Below are 18,643 nucleotides of genomic sequence, written 5' to 3'. Positions count from 1 at the left end.
AATAAGCAGTCTACTTTTAGATTGAATTTAATACTTTTTTTAAAAAAACAACAACTTAAGCTTGAAAAAAAACCGAGTAAGTGTGATAACAGGTTGCTCAGGCGTTGCATTTTAGAACAGCCTTTCAATTATTCTTCAAATGGGACTTCTTAGAATCAGAGTGTGCTTGACTTAGCTTCTTTAAAAAGCGATCAGAAGTTTCAACTGATGCAAAATTTTGCAGGAAAGGTTCTAGGAATAGTCCATGTAGGGACAGATTGTTGTACAGTGGTACCTCGGGTTACATATGCTTCAGGTTACATACGCTTCAGGTTACAGATTCCGCTAACCCAGAAATAGTACCTTGGGTTAAGAACTTTGCTTCAGCATGAGAACAGAAATCGTGCTCTGGCGGCGCGGCAGCAGTGGGAGGCCCTGTTATCTAAAGTGGTACCTCAGGTTAAGAACAGTTTCAGGTTAAGAACGGACCTCTGGAATGAATTTAGTACGTAACCAGAGGTACCACTTCACCACCATAGCTGTCAACGTTTCCCTTTTTTAAAGGGAAATTCCCTTATTCCGAATAGAATTCCTTGAGAGAAAAGGGAAATGTTGACAGCTATTGTCAGGGACTCAGCGGGAGCGCAGGGAGGAGAGGAGATGGAGAGCGAGGGGGAGCAATCCGAGGGCAGCGTAGGAGAATATGACAGCAGCCCGATAGATTCCATGAGCCTCTCCAGCGAATCGGAAGATTCACAGAAGGGGGCGCCGATGGGCAGGGCAAGGGGCGAGCCAAGGGGGACACCCCAGAAGCAAGGGGCCAGCGGGGGCTCCCAGAGCAGCAGTTGGAAATCAGGACCAGCTTCCCCACCAGAGCGCAGTGGGGGGGAGGAGTCCCAGGTGTCAGAGCCCACATATGCACCACCAGCGAGAGAAGATGAGTCAGGGTTGACCACGCCTCCATCGGAGAGCGAGTTAACGGTCAAGAGGAAAGTTGCAGGCTGGGCGCGCGCGCCAAGTTCAAAGGTACAGGCGAGCGGCACAGAAGGTAGCCCGGATAGGGAACCAGGTCCTAAAGCCCGCCGGAAGGAGGGGAAAGAATCGTCAGGGTCAGCGTCAGAGGAGTCCAGGAAGGATGAGACCCTAGCGGGCAGGAGGGCCCAGAGGAGAAAGGAACTTAGGAAGAGGTGGAGCAAGGCGAGAGTCTTAAACTGGTGTGGAAGGGGAGGAGACTCAGACGGGACTTCGCCGGTCTAAGGTCGAGACGTAGAGCTGCGCGCTGCGGCTTTAAAATGGAAACTGAACCTCAGTAAAGACTTTTGTACATAACTACAGCCTAGCGTTGGTCCTCTGTGAGCTGGGACCTGGAGGCAGCTCTGACAGCTATGTTCACCACTTGGCCAATCAGTCCACATTCTATGGGCTTCCCCTTCTTCTGGTTTCCTCTGGAGAGAGCATGGGAGAGCCCTGGTGTTCCTGCAGTGTTTATTTCATTTACAAATAGGCTTGTTAAGCAGGAGCAAGCACTGTGTGCACTTCTGCCATGACACAGATCCACTGTCTCCTATCAGATCCTGTAGGAACAAAGGGTGCCTGTCTTCAGTGGAGGTTCCTGTGTGCAGCAAAGTGTTATACGGTTCTCCCAAGTTTCTGAGCCCCTCCCCAAACCTTCCAAGCCGTAGTCCAGACTTTATCCTGATATCCAGTGTCATTATTTAATGACGTGGGTAGTGCTGTGGTCTAAACCACTGAGTCTATTGGGCTTGCTGATCAGAAGGTCAGTGGTTTGAATCTGCACGGCGGACTGAGCTCCTGTTGCTCTGTCCCTGCCTCTGCCAACCCAGCAGTTTGAAACCACGCCAGTGCAAGTAGATGAATAGGTACCACTGCGGCAGGAAGGTAAACAGTGTTTCCGTGCGCTCTGGTTTCCATCACAGTGTCCCCTTACGCCAGAAGTGGTTTAGTCATGTTGGCCACATGACCCAGAAAGCTGTCTGCGGACAAACGCGAGCTCCCTCAGCCTGAAAGCGAGATGAGCGCCGCAATCCCATAGTCGCCTTTGACTGGACTTAACCATCCAAGGGTCATTTAGCTTTTAGTGCTGTGCTGTTTTTACCATCTGCATTTTTATAGAGTTGTTTTTACATCATTTCAAATTCTAACTATTGTCGTTTATATGTTTAGCTTAGTGGTTGGGTTTTTTTGTGACCCACCCAGGGGAAAAAGTGGGGGATATACCGTATTTTTCGCCCTATAGGACGCACCGGCCCAAAGGACGCACCTAGTTTTTATGGTGGGGAAATCAAGGAAAAAATTTTTATTTCCCCCCCAGGTTTGCGCAGCCATCCCCAAGCGCTCCGTCTCCCTCTTCTGCCTTCAGGGACAGCCTCTCTAGCCTCCATGGGGCAGCGGCTTGCCCCGCTGTCCCCCGAGCTTGTGGGGCTGGCGATGGGGAGAAGCAAGCTTGTTTCTCCCCCCCGCCAGCCTCCAGATCAGGTCGGGGAATAGCGGGGTGGTGGCGCTCTGCCTCCCCGCTATCCCCCGAGCTTGTGGGGCTGGCGATGGGGAGAAGCAAGCTTGCTTCTCCCTCCCCCCCCCCGCCAGCCTCCAGATCAGGTCGGGGAATAGCGGGGTGGTGGCGCTCTGCCTCCCCGCTATCCCCCGAGCTTGTGGGGCTGGCGATGGGGAGAAGCAAGCTTGCTTCTCCCTCCCCCCCCCCGCCAGCCTCCAGACCAGGTCGGGGAATAGCAGGGTGGCGGTGCTGCGCCTCCCCGCTGTCCCCTGAGCTTGTAGGCTGCAGGCTGCTGCCCGCAAGCCTTGAGAGCCCACGGGACCTCCTGCCGGGCTTGCAAGGCTTGCGGATAGCTTCCTGAAGCCTGCATTCGCCCCATAGGACGCACACACATTTCCCCTTCTTTTTTGGGCGTAAAATACGGTGTGTGTGTGTGTGTGTGTGTGTGTGTGTGTGTATATATATATATATATATATATATATATATATATATATATAAAAATTTCCCACTAACTGAGAGGCTCCTTACATGTTTCTGCCCATGTCCTCTGCTTAGCCAATCAAACTAATCACTGCCAGCAGGTCGTATCTCTGTCTCTAGCAACTTTTTCTTGTAGAAATTGCTTGGTTCAGGCAGTGGGTTTTATTGCCCTTTACCTCCACAAATGAGAATAAACAAGAGAGAGGATTACCATGGGAGTGGGTCTCTGGTAGTCCGCCCTGTCAATCTAGTTTATTTTTTTGTTTATGAAAAAGTTAAGTGGGATCGGCTACAGTACAAAGATTTGGAATATCTGCATATTTTCCACCTATGTGAGATTGTCTATTTACTCTTATCTCCTGCTTCCTGTTACTTAACTGGTTGCTAATCGATAAGAGGACCCTTCCTGTTATGTGATTGCTAAACTTACCTAGGAAGGCCCTTTGTTGAGTGACTTTGTCAGCAGCTTTCTGGAAGTCCATATACATAATGTCTACTGCATCACCACTAAGTACAAGCCTGTTGAATTGCAAAGAAATCCAAAAGATTGGTGAGAAGGACTTTCCATTGCAGAAAACCACTAGTTCTTCCCCTGAAGGGCTGGGTCTTCTGTGGTTGATAATTCCTATCTTTACAAATGCTTCCCACTAATTTATTTAGAACTGAAGCCATTTGGTTTGTAATTTCCTGGCTCCTCCCGGAACCCTTGTTGTGTTGGCTGTTTTCCAGCCTTTGAATAAGGAGGTCAGTTTTAGTGACACGTTCCAAATGCTAGTTAGTACATCAATTTCACTAAGGAGTTTTTGAGATCTCTCATGCTCTTAACAATCTAAAGATAGATATACAGTATAAATATCCAAATATCTTAACTACTTGCTTCCAGGCAAAGACAAGAAATGGAATTTCTGTTTCCCAATAATGTGAGAATTCTAATACCAAAGATTGTCTTCTTTGCTTGCTTACTTGCAAATGTACAGCTTTTTAATTTTTTTTTAATCACACTGGTTTGTTTTTTTTACCAGTACTGAACATTGCATTTTTATTTTATTTCTATAAATATTTATATAGTGCTGAATCATAAAGATACATCACAGCCATCTACAATTGTGATGGCCTCTACAAAATATATTTGGACTGAACTGTTTTTTCCCCCTCTCCTATCATACGGCTCCTTCACAATTCATCTGTTCAGGGAAGTTTTTAATCTGTGATATTTTAGTGTATTTTTGGTTTTTATGGAAGCTGCCCAGAGTGGCTGGGGAAACCCAGAAAGATGGGTGGGGTTCAAATAATAAATTATTATTATTATTATTATTATTATTATTATTATTATTATCTTTATATAAGTTTCCCATACGTCAGGAAAATTCCTGACATGTCCTGGTTTTGGGGTGTAAAAATGGCGTTGGGGGCAATTTTGCCAAATCGGCAAAATGTCAGGGAAAACCTGGATGGATGGCAACGTGATAGAAAAAGTAGTGGAAACAGCAGGGGCGTAGCTAGCTGCACCAGGAGCGGCGGGGGCAGGGTGAGCCACCCACGGGGGCGCCGCAGCAATCTGCACATGGGGGCACCGCATAGGGGTGCTGCTGCGGTGATCCGCCCAAGGGGGCGGCGATCTGGTGGATGCAAGGCCCATGCTGCTGTTTTGGGCAGCGTGGGGTTCTGTCCCACTGCGTCACTCCCAGGAGAGATGCGTAGCTCAGGCGTGCTGCAGGCCAGTCCCCCCCCCCCCCCGCGGTGTGACATTTTGTCACCCCACTCAAGGATGACACCCGGGACGTACCACACACCTCGCACCCCCCCCCACACCCCTCAGAAACAGCTCCAAAAGCTTAAAATCACTACAGTGGTACCTCAGGTTAAGTACTTAATTTGTTCTGGAGGTCTGTTCTTAACCTGCAACTGTTCTTAACCTGAAGCACCACTTTAGCTAATGGGGCCTCCTGCTGCTGCTGTGCCGCCGGAGCCCGATTTCTGTTCTCATCCTGAAGCAAAGTTCTTAACCTGAGGTAATATTTCTGGATTAGCGGAGTCTGTAACCTGAAGCGTATGTAACCTGAGGTACCACTGTATTTTGTGTTGAGGTTTCCCCCCAAAAGCTCAACAATTTGGGTTTGTTCCCCAGAAAGATTCTCAACGATTTTGGTGGTTTCCTAAAAAAAACAAAAAACAAAAAAACAGCAATTTGGGGGTCTGCCAAGTAAAAAGCCACTTTGTGGGTGTCAGGAATTTTCCTTTTTGAAATATGGCAACCCTATCTTTATACTAGGGACGCAGGTGGCGCTGTGGGTTAAAGCCTCAGCGCCTAGGACTTGCCGATTGAAAGGTCGGCGGTTCGAATCCCTGCGGCGGGGTGCGCTCCCGCTGCTCGGTCCCAGCGCCTGCCAACCTAGCAGTTCGAAAGCACCTCCGGGTGCAAGTAGATAAATAGGGACCGCTTACCAGCGGGAAGGTAAACGGCGTTTCCGTGTGCGGCTCTGGCTCGCCAGATGCAGCTTTGTCACGCTGGCCACGTGACCCGGAAGTGTCTCCGGACAGCGCTGGCCCCTGGCCTCTTAAGTGAGATGGGCGCACAACCCCAGAGTCTGTCAAGACTGGCCCGTACGGGCAGGGGTACCTTTACCTTTACCTTTATCTTTATACTTAACAGACTTTATTGTTTCTCCTCCTCTTCTGAGGTTTGCAATGTAGCCGAAACCGCTCTTTCTCTTTTGCTAACTGCCTTAAGTTATGCGGGTTTTTTTTTTTCTTTTCAGACCATTTTGATTTTCCCAAAGGTTTTTTTTTTTCTCTCTCTCTCATTACTTTTGATCTTCGGAGTTTCCGCCCACGTGACTTTCAGTTGAGTCCCTTGCAGCTTCCGAGAAACCACAGCAGCTAAGCTCTAAAGAGAGGGAACTAGCAGAGTGAGCTGCAGACTCTAAAAGGACAGGAATGCAGACGCTGGGAGAGTGTCAAAGAAAGTGACCAAGAAGCCAGAAGGAGAGGGAAAGGAAGAAAGAGGAAAAATCAACAGAAAAGTAGTGGGGGAATCACCAAAGACCAAGCAAGAAAGGAAAGACCACAGGCAGGGGGAGCTGTAAGCCATGCCCCATAGCTCTGACAGCAGCGACTCCAGCAGCTACAGCCAGTCCTCTTCATCCAGCAAACAGGTACAGTTTGGGCAAATCCTTTTGAGGTAATTTTATGGCCGTCTCTCTTTTTTTTCTAGCAGGGCTCCTGTGCCTTGAGCACAAAACACAGAAATTCAACAGATGCGGCATCTCCTAGCATGGGGAAGACTTTGCCTATGGGATTTCTGCCTGTTTATGCTTAAAGGCACCAGAACAACTCCAGAAATGAAATATGAGCTCCAATGGATACCGTCTTGCCACTTTGCCAAACACTTCGTCTCGTGTGCTGAAATAGAGAGGAACAGAATGAATGAGAAACGTTCAGCGCTGTCGGGATTTTCGTAGGACTTTGAAGGAACTGATGTAGGGACAAACCCAGGAGAATGCTATTCAGAAAAGCTAAACCAAAGATAAGAAGCTAGGCAATAGGCTAATATGAAACAGTTAAAGTTACAGCAGTGCAGGGACCGAATGAGGAAGCTTGGTGATACTCTTGCAGAAAAGCATCACAAGTGTCATTGATGGCTATTGTAACAGAATAACTGTTTACAGATAGGTGGCATAAAATGTCCTCATCTGCTTGGCACTGCTCAAGCCTCTGCTGGATTGTGCCATTCTCCCTGGGGTGAAGTCACGGTCCCAAAAAAGAAGAAACTTTGGAGGTCATAGAATCACAGAATTGTAGAGATGGAAGGGACCCCATGGGTCATCTAGCCCAACCCCCTGCGATGCAGCAATCCTGCCCATAGCCATCCCTGGTTGGGCTTGAACTACCAACCTTATGGTTAGCAGCCAGGTGTGCTGATCCATTGTGGTCCTCTCAAGAAAACATTGAAGAAAACATTGAAGGAGTTAAGATGCCTCCAGCACCACAACCACCCAAGATGGGATAAGTTTTAAAATCCTAAGATGGAGACCAGATATTTACTTTGCTAGGAACAGGTCCTTAAAACTTGAACAAATCTGTGCAAAGAGTTCATAGACTCATATACTAAAGGAAATAGGAACCCTACAAGAAGTGTTAAATACAACTCAGTAAGAGATTATCCAAGGAAGGCATGAAATTACATCATTGGACATGATGTAATTTTTAAAAAAGTGAGGCAAAGACATGGGTGAATCGATTTTTTTATCTTAACATTTATATCCCTCCCTGCTTCCTTCATGAAACCCAAGGCAGCATATGTATGATTCCCAGGTAGTCCATCACCTATTGAGAGATACTAAGCAGGTCTAAACTGGCGTAGCTTTGTAAGCTGGTAGTCTCATGTGCCTTCATGCTATATCCTAGCACCATAGCTAGGTTGGGATTGGTAGGTTGGGGGACTTTTACATAAAACCCAATACTGTAGTTCAGGAATGGGGGATTTGCGGCTCTTCAGATACTGTTAGACTACGGCTCCCATCAGCCCCAGCCAACATGGCCAATGGTAAGGAAGGATGGGATTTGTAGTCCAGCAACATCTGGAGGTCATCCTTCCCTGCTCTAGTTATCTGAATGTAAGATGAACACCCCAACTCTTTTGTATTGAGAGTTCCAAAAGGGTTGTTGCTCATCTCTGATGTCTCATGTAATTAACCTGCTGGTTCTCCTGATCCTTAGATGCACTTACTTCTCCTGCATTAGGAATTGGGGCAAATTTGGGGGAGGGGAGGGTCCTCCATCAAGCTGATACTGAATCTGCCATGGAGACAATGGAGGAGGAGAGATAATTGCTGAGAAAAACGCATCCTTCTGCTTTCTATCCCAACATTGGCATTCTATGCAAGATCCTTACATGTATAGATGTTAAGATGGTATTCCTGTTGTCATACCTTGTATTGCGTGATTCCCCTCACCCAGGAATCTTCGGATGATATGAGAAAAGTACAAAGAAGAGAAAAGAATCGTATTGCAGCCCAGAAGAGCCGACAGAAACAGACACAGAAAGCAGATACCCTGCACATGGTAAGAATGCCCATCCCCTACCCACCAGGATTTCTCTGGGATTAGCCCTGTTTCGTGCAGGTGGGGTGCTAAAAATTGTTCCTGAACTGTACCACCACAGACTGCAGGTAGGCAATTGTGTGGCTGGGTGTGCCTTTCTGTAAAAGCTCCTCTCATATAATTCAATATTCATTTTTTTGTTGCTTTAGCAATCTGCCATAAAGGGCCCTCACAGGAAAATAAAGGCTTTCTTAATTTATGGGAGTCTAGCAGGCAAATCACCAGAACCTTTCTCCCTTAGTATAGTTCCCCCGTTTGTTCCTATATCAGCAATGATGTCAATTCATTTCAATACTTTTATGCACTTAATAACACAGATACCACAAATTATCCAGAGCATACACCTTGAATCCCATGGTATACTGTATATGCATTGAGGTGAGCATATGCATTCCTATACCTTCCACAGTACTGCGATGCTAGTACAGTGGTACCTCTGGTCACATACACTTCAGGTTACATACACTTCAGGTTACAGACTCCGCTAACCCAGAAATAGTGCTTCAGGTTAAGAATTTTACTTCAGGATGAGAACAGAAATCGCGCAGCAGCAGCACGGCAGCAGCGGGAGGCCCCATTAGCTAAAGTGGTGCTTCAGGTTAAGAACAGTTTCAGGTTAAGAATGGACCTCCGGAACGAATTAAGTACTTAACCCGAGGTAACACTGTACTGAGCACTGGGTAAAAGTAAGCAGAAATCACACATATTGAACGCTATATCTGCATGTAGAAACCAAGATACAGTATAATGGAGAAAAATTCTCACCTAGCCTTCTCTCTGATATGCTAGTTTTATGTGGGCAAGTCATTTTTCTTTTTCACCAGAAAGCATCCAAGCATGCAATTCCCCACCTGCTGTGGTACATTCCAAGTACAGATCTAGTCCGCTTGTTGCTCTTCTTTTTTGTCTGAACTAGGCCCGTGACTCAGCTCTGCACCAGATCGCTCACATTCATGGCCAATGTCTTTTGTTTGTGGCTCCAGAACTGCTGAAACTGGCCACAGTTGCAAACACAACTGCTTCTGCTGTGGGAAAAGCAGTATCTGCACAACAAGAGCAGTGCCTTTGTCTGAAGGGGGAAGGGCAATAGCTCAGTAGCAGAGCACACAATTTACACCCAAAAGGTCCCAGGCATCTCTAAGGAGGGCTGAAAAAGACCCTTGCCTGAACCTTAGAAATCTGCTGCCAGCCAGTGTCGACAATAGCATTCAGTATGATAATGCAGAATCCAATGAGGCTGCCTTTGGAAAGATATTTTCAGCAGTACAGTGGTACCTCAGGTTAAGTACTTAATTCGTTCCGGAGGTCTGTTCTTAACCTGAAACTGTTCTTAACCTGAAGCACCACTTTAGCTAATGGGGCCTCCTGCTGCCGCTGCGCCGCTGGAGCCCGATTTCTGTTCTCATCCTGAAGCAAAGTTCTTAACCTGAAGCACTATTTCTGGGTTAGCGGAGTCTGTAACCTGAAGCGTATGTAACCTGAAGCGTATGTAACCTGAGGTACCACTGTATGCCATGCCGCCAATCTTAATTGCAAACAGGACTTTAAAGGAGAGCAGCCTTGTTCTCTGTACGAAACGTTTCCCCGTGTTTTTGCACCTACAAGGAGAGGGAAGCTCCCCTCCCCTTTATCTTCTGGTGAATTTCCCCATTGCGTTGTTGCTTTCCCCAGCTGCTGAAAGAAACAAGTGAGACTTTCCTTCTAGGCCAGTAGCAGGTTTCCTGTGGCAGGTGGTTTTTCTACTTCTAGATGGCAGTTATTGACCTCCCCACCCCCACTCCTTCTCCTTGAGGCCTGAGCCGCACGCTCTCTCGGGTCAGGATGTCTGTGGCCGAGGAAATACGCGTGTATGAAAAGGGCTTGGTGACAGGCAGTGGGAACCTACAGGCGGCGGAGGATACACTGCTGTCATTTCTCATAAGTCGCCGGCTGGGGAGAGAGTGCGGCCGAGGACTGAAAATGTCATCCGCTATCAGCACGGGGTTGGGTTCTCTGCTTGGGTTTGCCCAGAACATGAGTTTACAGGAAGAAAACGTCAGTCAATCAGCCTGGAAACTCTAGAGTAGCTAGCGAAAAAGGGCTATGAACCCCACCCACACAGACCCTTTCCCACTACCACTTCTTAGATACAGTATTGCAGTCAAAAACAGAGGCCTGCTCATTTTTATTTATTTTTTAAATCCTGCTCCACCTGCTCTGGGTGGCTTCCAACAAAATATAAAGGAACACGGCAAAAGATCAAACGTTAAAAGCTTCCTGAAACAAGCCTGCCTTCACTTGTCTACAAAAAGTCAAAGTGTCTTTTTGTTTATCTGATGGAAGGGCATTCCACAGGATGGGGCGCCACTACCAAGAAGGCCTTGTTCCCTGTAACTTCCCTTTTTGCATTGAGAAGGAATTGCCACAAGGCCCTCAGAGCTGGACCTCAGTGTTTGGGCTGAACGATGGGGGTGGAGATGCTCCTTCAGGTATATTGGGCCAAGGCTGTTTAGGGCTTTAAAGGTCAACACCAACACTTTGAATTGTGCTTGGAAAGCTCACTCCGCCGCCCCCCGCCACTTTTGGGGCCTAGCAGACAGGAGAGGTTTCTGACTGAAAACTATATCTTTAAAGCAAAAAAAATTATGATGCTTCTTGCTGTGGATCTCTTCTTTCTACAAGTGTACCTAAGGCCTATTTTGCATGTTATAAAAGGGCTCCAGGCAATGTACCTTGTAGAAAGCCATACTTTCTAATTTTCTAGAATGTAATATTATATTTATATCCTGCCTTTTGTATAAGTAGCTCAAGGGGGCACACTCAGTTCTCCCCATTTTTATCCTCACAACAACCTAATGAAGCTTTAGTTAGGCTGAGAGACAGGGACTGGTGCGTGGTCACCAGTGGGAACCACCAGATCTCCCAGGTCCTAGATGGATGGCCAAACTTGGCCCACCAGTGGTTTTGGGACTACAGTTCCCATCATCCTTGACCACTGGTCCTGTTAGCTAGGGATGATGTGAGTTGTAGTCCCAAAACAGCTGGAGGGCCAAGTTTGGCCATCACTGCTCTAGAACCAGAGGTTCCTATCCTGTGGTGCTCCCTTTAGTGCCTCTCCCGAAGCAGAAGTCTCCTTTCCTCCTCAACAGCCTGGATGTTCTCAACATGAGTGGTTGTTGAGAGGCACCAAATAAGCAGGGCTATTGCAATTGGTACAGCAGGCACAAAAAATAATAATTAAGTGGCCTGCAAAGGCCCTCAGCAATTTTCAAGTGGTCTACAGAAAACAAAGTTGGGGAAAACACTGCCCTGTACCACACCGGCTCACCGGATGTGTGTATTCACATGGAAACCCATAGCATGACCCCCAAGTTCTGTACACATCTGCATGGGCCACAGTTCTCTGTTGCAATTCCTGTGACTTTGGTGACTGAAAAACAAAACAAGTGTCACTACAATTGTGGGAATTGGCAACCACAAACCTCAGAGATCATCACTTCATCTGTTGTGGAGAAAATAATTACTGGATGCCCTCCCTCCTCCTTTTCAACTTCTAGCTCTGAAGAACAGAAGCAAATTGAGTTGCACAGGAGTAGCTGGGGATACACCTCCCTGCCAGGAAAGATGAAAGGAAATACGTAATTCTGGTAATCTAGACAGAGCTGGAAGGCAGCTAAATTATTGCCCGCCCTCTCCTTTCTCTTTCAGGGCCAAACTAGACTTGACATTAAATGTGTCTTTGCTTTTAACTTTTTAAATGCAAATAACACCAGTTAGGGGTGGAAGTGATAATTATCTGGATCTTATGGGGGGTATTTAACCATTTCCTCCCCTGCTGCAGTTCTGAGGAAAATCCCTCCTCTGAAGCTGGTATTTGCATTAAAAGGAAATTCCCCCATTGGGGCCTTAAGAGATGAAGAAAAGGATTGCTTATCCTGCTCACAGGACATAGCAGGATGCAAGCTAAGACCTCTTTCTCCCTTCAGCTGCAAGTATCAACCTGTGTTTTTCATAATGCCCACTGTTAAAAGATAGTTTCTTGAACTGTCCTAAACTCATAATTAACTAACCACCCTCCACCAGTGGCTGATCTTGGGGTCTCAAAATTTCAGCAGCACTCACTCTGCACGGTGCAAAAATTCAGTGCCTCTCCACCTCTCGTGCTGCACTCTAAATCACCACCTCTGTCCTCTACCTTATAGTGAGATCCTGCTTTCTTTTGTTGATATCCCCAATGTATCATTTCCCTGCCCTTTTCTCACTTTTACTAGCATGTTGGAACCTTGTTTACTCATTCAGGTTCCACACTGATATTTTTTTTTTTAATAATATTTATTAAAGATTTTCAAATATAACAAAAAAAAGAAAAACATCCAAATTTAAGGCCTTATTTTCAATATCATCTTTCCAGGACTTCCCCCTCCCCACCCCCTCTTGTATTCCAATTCTTTCAAATAGATTCAACAAATTCTTACCCCAAATTTTAAAATTATTATCATTAACCCAATTTAAAAAATATTTTCCCATCCCCTAAAATCGACCTGTTCCCTTCCACGAGTTCCCCTCTTTAATATAAGATACAGATTAACATAAAAGAATTAAAAAAAGAATAAAATATAATTTAACACCCTTTGGATTCCAAATTTCCCTCCCCCCTTTCCCGGTTGCGTTCCCAATGTCCATCAAATCCACTGTCTCCTGGAGCTCCCACATCTGAACCATAATCTAAGCCATAATCCTTCACCAGTCCGCTTTGCCGTCTTTTTAGTAATCTTTACCGTCTTTTAATCATCTTTAATTTCAAATGTCCAATCTTAGAAAGGGTCTATCTTCCAACTTTGTCCAGTTCTTGTTTTTCTTGTTGTTCTTGATGTTCTCTCTTCTCCTCTTTTTTTTTTTCTTTTTTCCCCCCTGCTCTCCTGCACAAATGTTCTAATTCCAAAAAGCTTGTAATTCCTCTACAGAGGCTTTGTTATTCAGGAACAAAACATTACGTCAAGTCCCTTCCATTCTTCAATAGATAAATCTATTGTCTCCTTTAGTGTGTAGACCTCTGTAGACAAAATAGTGTTCCATTTCTGCAGTTTCCCAGGAGATAAAATGTCCGATTCAAATTCCATGCCAGCGATACTTGTAATAACCCACAGCTCCTCTAGAGGGATTATAGTAACTCAGTTTCATTCCCGATCTCACCCACCAGTCAAAGTAACTTATTATTCCTTGTTTTAAACAGTTTATATCCAATTTATAACAAATGTAACCAGCAAAGTCCTCGTAACAAAGTTCTCTTTTTGTTCTTCAGTTTTGGCAGCTCCTTTGACAGCTGTCAAAACCTCTATTTCTCCTCTCCAGGCGCTCTCACGGATCGCTCCCGGGGCTTCCGGGGGGTGGGTGGGTTGTATTTTAATTCACATTCCACTCTTCTCCTCCGGCCCAGCTTATAATTTTCCATCGCGAAATTAATATCTTTATCAAAAGAAAAGGTTGCGCTCGATCTTAGTTGTCAGGTCCTTTGCTTTAGCTCCTCTACAACAGGGGGGAGGTTGACTTCCTTTTTATACCTCCCCCGCTCGCTCCGAATTTAAGAAAAAAATTATTCCCCTTTTTAATCCAAGTTCCAATTACTCACGGGTTGTTCTTTTAAGTCCAGATTTTCAATGGAAGAAGTCAGCGCTCTCCGCCAAATGGCATGCGGCTTCGCTCGGCAGGGGAAGCGGAGGACTCACAGCACCCCCCCCCCTGTCACCCGCTCCGCAGCCTTTAAAAAGGCTCCTTCGCGTGGTCAGGGGGGGGCGCAAACGGTGCCAGCCGAGTCACCATGCCCATGGGTTTCAGCGCCCATGGTTTTTGAGGGTCCCCGCGTCGCCGGCGCGGTAGAACCCAGCCCCTGCCGAGCAGACTCCCTCCGGAGTTCGGAGGGAGTCCGCCATTCGGCGATGGCGCCAACCCGGAAGTCCAGGTTCCACACTGATAATGGTAATCCATCAATCTATTAAAACAGGGCTATATACAGTTCCTTGACAGGACTTTAAAATAGAGGCTTGCATAAGGGCTCATTGTCCCTTACTAGGAAAGGAGGGAAGAGTCTGGGCTATACAGGATTCTCTGGGGAAAGTTGCATGCTTTAAATCAGGGGTAGCCAACTCCCAAGAGACTGCGATCTACCGACAGTTAAAAACTGGCAGTGATCTACCCCCATTTTTTGAGGTTCTGGTCTAAGTTGTTGAGCTTTTTTAGGGAAGAGGAAAGCCCCATTTTTAGGAGTTCAGGTCAAAGTAGTTGAGCTTTTGTTAGGGGATACAAAATTGGGGGGAGTCAGTGATCTAACAGTGATCTGCCAGATCTGCTCCACTTCCCAGTGGGGAGGAATTGCAGTGGACCGCATGGCCATCCACTCCCCACCGGGATCCCGGCCACGTCAGAGCCCGGCTAGCCAATCCACTGGCCAGGAGGGCATGGCCGGGGCAGTTTAAACAGAGGAGCGAGCCAGAGGACTTCCTTTTGGACCAGACTTCCTACGCAGCGGCAGGAGTCAGATATACCATAGTCGGGTCCAATCAATGCCTAAGCCAATACCGCTCACATTCTGTAATTTAATAAAGTTATGGCCAAATACACCCAATAACATAAACTTAATATCTGAGTCCTGGTGTGAGTTATTTCCCAATGAGGGGGTAGCTGAGGGGTCTTGATACGCAATAGATCTACCTGTTGGACATGCCTGCTTTAAATGTAATATAAATTTATGGTGTGGATGCAACTTCCTTCTTTTATCCTCTTTTACCTCAGCTTTTCCTCGCCATGTCACCTACATATAATTAGGCCAAGGCCTGCATTTGGCCCTTCAGCCACTGGACTGCCCCATTTTCTTTCTCCACGGTGGGCCTATAGTTTCTAACTGATTCCCTCCCCCCTTTTCTTTAAAGGAGAGTCAAGACTTGGAGAGGCAGAATGCCGCTTTGCGCCGGGAGATCAAGCAACTGTCAGATGAACTGAAACACTTCTCTGCCATGCTGACTTCCCACGAGACTCACTGCTCCATCCTCCATACGCAGCCCCCAGCCCCCACCGAAGTGCTTTTCACGCCACTCCCCTTTCCCCAGACCCACATCAGTGCCCCATGCTTCCAGCACTGAGAGCAACTTCTAGGACTGGGAAAAGTTTGCAGACTCCGTGCCTGGACAAAAGGAGGAGGAGGAGGAGGAGGAGGAGAGATGTACCTCACCACTATGGACCATTGGGGGGGGGTATTCCCATATATCTGTTGGCAGGTGCTGTCCTGAATAAGGAGTAAAATGTCAGTAGGATTTGGCCTTTGTGAAGACCCTGTGACATGCGAGACTCACCTGCAGGGTATTGTGTGTGTGATTTAATCTACAGTAACCGCTATCAGTACTGTTCTGTTGTTTGCACTGATCTTCTTATCAAAGAGCCTTGTACGATAAGCCATGTTCTGTTGTAAAATGTATACTAGTGGTTCTGTGGACATAGAGAACAAAAGGTGTTGTTCCATTATTTTTTTAAATAAAGATCTCTTTTTTATATATATATACAGTATATATATATATAATTAATGTTTTATTTTTAAAACCTGGCCTGACCTTCCCCTGCAGAGTTAAGAAACGACGAGACAAGGAAAACTGGGCAAGGAAGCCACTATGAATTGTTGCTGCATATTCAGGACAAAATACATGTTCTACATGATGAACAATGCTGTGCTTGGGGTTTTGTTTGCTAAATAGCAGCCACAGAGGAAACCAAGGTGGACTAAGACTGCAGTGGTGGTGGTGGTCAGGGAATTTAACCCCTCTGTCCCAGCCATGGTCCTCATCCAAATTCCTCACCTACAGCTGCTATTTGCCCTGGGAGGAAGTCATTCTGAGGCTTCTTCCAGATTGTCACTACTTTGCAGGTGGGATTTAAGCCTATGCTGGCAAATTTAGGGTTGTACAGTGAAAGTGGACTTGAACTCTTCCAACCACAACAAACCCACTTCCAAAAATATCAAACTTTCTGTGGTAACTTGCGGCAGGGAAATGCACTAGCAAGTTTGGCGTGGCAATTGAGTGGTACATCGTGTAATAACCTTCCTTCAAACAAGCAGACACCCTGAAAAGTTTTTGCAAATAAATCAGGACAAATGCTCAGTAAAAAGGTGGTCTACTCTCGTGGATAGAAAATCTGGTCCTGAAAAATGTTGTAATAGTTATGCAATACACAGAGGCAGCGAGCTGTATAGTTGCATTGCTAATTGGTTTGGGAGATACAGTACAGCGAAGCTATGGCACAAATTCCATAAAGCCAGGCATAATCTGTTCTATCTTTTGAAATAATTTCATAGAAACACCAAAGTTGAAGTATTTTCTGTTACCTCTAGGACTGCAGCTTTCCCCCTCTGATGGGAGCTACTGTCCTCCATATAGCTACAATGGAGAACTTGAGGCTGCATCTCTGCACATTAAAGATAGCTTCCATTGAGAAAATTGGGCCTGATAAATACTTGTTAAAACTTGTGATAGGGAACATGGGTGTAGACAGGATTTTTGTTGCGGGGAGGCAAGACTTTGTTGTGGGGGGGGGGGCAGAACCATCATGATTGGTCAGTTAGTTAAGCACTTCTATTGTTTTACTTGATGGAGGGCAGCTGCCCCACCCTGCCCCACTGACTACGCCCATGTTAGGGAAGGTGGGGGAGAAAGTAAGAAACCTGCAAAATTCCTGATGCCTGCTTGTGTGCTTTAAGCAGCTGCTCCCATTCCCTATCTTACTAGTTTTCCCAGTGATTTTTCTGATCTGAGGAGGATTTGAGGCTGTGGTAATTCTCAGCTGTAACATTCTTCAGTAGAATAACATCCACACTGTGTTTTTTTCTCCAGAAAGGGTCTTGTGTGAGAAGCTTTGATAAACAGAGAACATATTGTTCTCCTGCTGTGGAGCAAATACGATTGTTGCATAAAAAAACTGTGCTTGGGTTGCCATAATTCCTATACGGAATACAAAAATGGCAACTTTGGGCATAACCAAAAAAAGAAAAGAAAAAAAAAGCTCTTATCACCAGGGTTTTCCCTCCACACCAGTGATCTCTCATTTGCCTTGCACAGTAGATATGAAAAGCAGGGGTGGCTCTCTCTAAGACTCTCTCTAACTAGCCCTCAAAGACTCTCTCCAGGCCACGGCCCCTTCCCAGCTGCACCGCCTACCAAATTTGCTTTGCACACACCCCTCCAGTGCTTTCCCCTATTTCGTCCTTGAACTCTGATCGGTCCTCTTGCTTCCTTCGAAGGGGAACAGAGAGGGGTGTGTAGACACTGACTAGCCTACTGTACAAAGGTAAAATTTGCATTCATTGCTCTGCCCTCTTGAGGCTCTGGCCCCACTCATCCCTAGCATGTGGTCCCTAGAACATTGATCAGAAGGGAATGTGGCCCCTAGCTAAAATATACAGTATTCCCCACATCTGCCCAGAATCATGGGGCAAGTGGGGATGGAAAGCCCCATGAAATGTCCCTTGGACCTTTGAAATACCCATTTATAGTAGAGGGAGGGGAACTATAAGGCACTCATACAAAAACTACTAGTGGGAAGTCCTGCCTAAAAATAATTTTTTAAAAAGACACTTCAGGTGGGGATGTTAGGAAGCTGCCTAATTTGGTCCATCTAGCAAAGTATTGTATACATTGACTGACAGCCGGTGACTCGCTAGGATTTCAGACAGGAGTCTTTCTCAGTCCTACCTGAAGTTTGTTTATTTGCTTATTTCAAATCTATGCTTCCAGGTGCCATAAGAAAACTGCAGAGATAGTGCAGGACAGTACACACCCCGGAAATTATCTCTTTCAGCTTCTGCCTTCTGGAAGAAGGTACAGGGTTATAAAGACTAGGATTAGCCGCCTGAGAAACAGTTTCTATTCAAATGTGATTTTGGTTTTAAACGCAATGTAAGGTAGTCTCTATGGGAGTATATTGAATTTAATTATGGGGTATCAGAGTTTTTAGGGGGCTAACCAGGCTGGGATAGCAGGCTTGTTGGTTTTTCAATGTCTGGTGTAGATTTTTTCAATTTTGTTGTTCTGTATGGGGCAATGACAATAAAGATTATTGTATTGTATCGTATTTATATATATAAAATAATTAATATACCACTGTAGCCTCCAAGCAATGTAAGGATTGAATCTGGAACCTCTTACATTCAAAGTATGTGTTGTTGTTGTTGTTGTTTAGTCATTTAGTCGTGTCCAACTCTTCATGACCCCATGGACCAGAGCACGCCAGGCACTCCTGTCTTCCACTGCCTCCCACAGTTTGGTCAGACTCATGCTGGTAGCTTCGAGAACACTGTCCAACCATCTCATCCTCTGTCGTCCCCTTCTCCTTGTGCCCTCCATCTTTCCCAACATCAGGGTCTTTTCCAGGGAGTCTTCTCTTCTCATGAGGTGGCCAAAGTACTGGAGCCTCAGCTTCAGGATCTGTCCTTCCAGTGAGCACTCAGGGCTGATTTCTTTAAGAATGGATCAGTTTGATCTTCTTGCAGTCCATGGGACTCTCAAGAGTCTCCTCCAGCACCATAATTCAAAAGCATCAATTCTTCA

At 46.0% G+C, this 18,643-nt stretch overlaps 1 protein-coding gene across 2 annotated transcripts in view; it reads left to right on the top strand.

The window, feature by feature from the left end:
- Window positions 1-15,600, top strand: part of BATF (basic leucine zipper ATF-like transcription factor) — a 78,536-nt gene extending 62,936 nt beyond the window's left edge. The window contains exons 2-4 of one of the 2 annotated variants that reach the window (XM_079973025.1): window positions 6,020-6,127; window positions 7,932-8,036; window positions 14,981-15,600. In XM_079973025.1, the coding sequence (XP_079829151.1) occupies window positions 6,062-6,127; window positions 7,932-8,036; window positions 14,981-15,190 (381 nt within the window). In that variant the 5' untranslated portion in view covers window positions 6,020-6,061 and the 3' untranslated portion in view covers window positions 15,191-15,600. Of the gene's footprint in view, window positions 1-6,019; window positions 6,128-7,931; window positions 8,037-8,605; window positions 10,110-14,980 lie in introns of those variants that run through there. The other variant, XM_079973024.1, reaches the window with a different exon arrangement.
- The last annotated feature ends 3,043 nt before the right edge of the window (window positions 15,601-18,643 follow it).

The sequence above is a fragment of the Podarcis cretensis genome, assembly GCF_951804945.1.
Source record: "Podarcis cretensis genome assembly, chromosome: 1".
Classification (NCBI taxonomy): Eukaryota; Metazoa; Chordata; class Lepidosauria; order Squamata; family Lacertidae; genus Podarcis; species Podarcis cretensis.
Note: the sequence above shows the minus strand (reverse complement) of the source record. Positions and strands in the feature narration are given on the sequence as shown.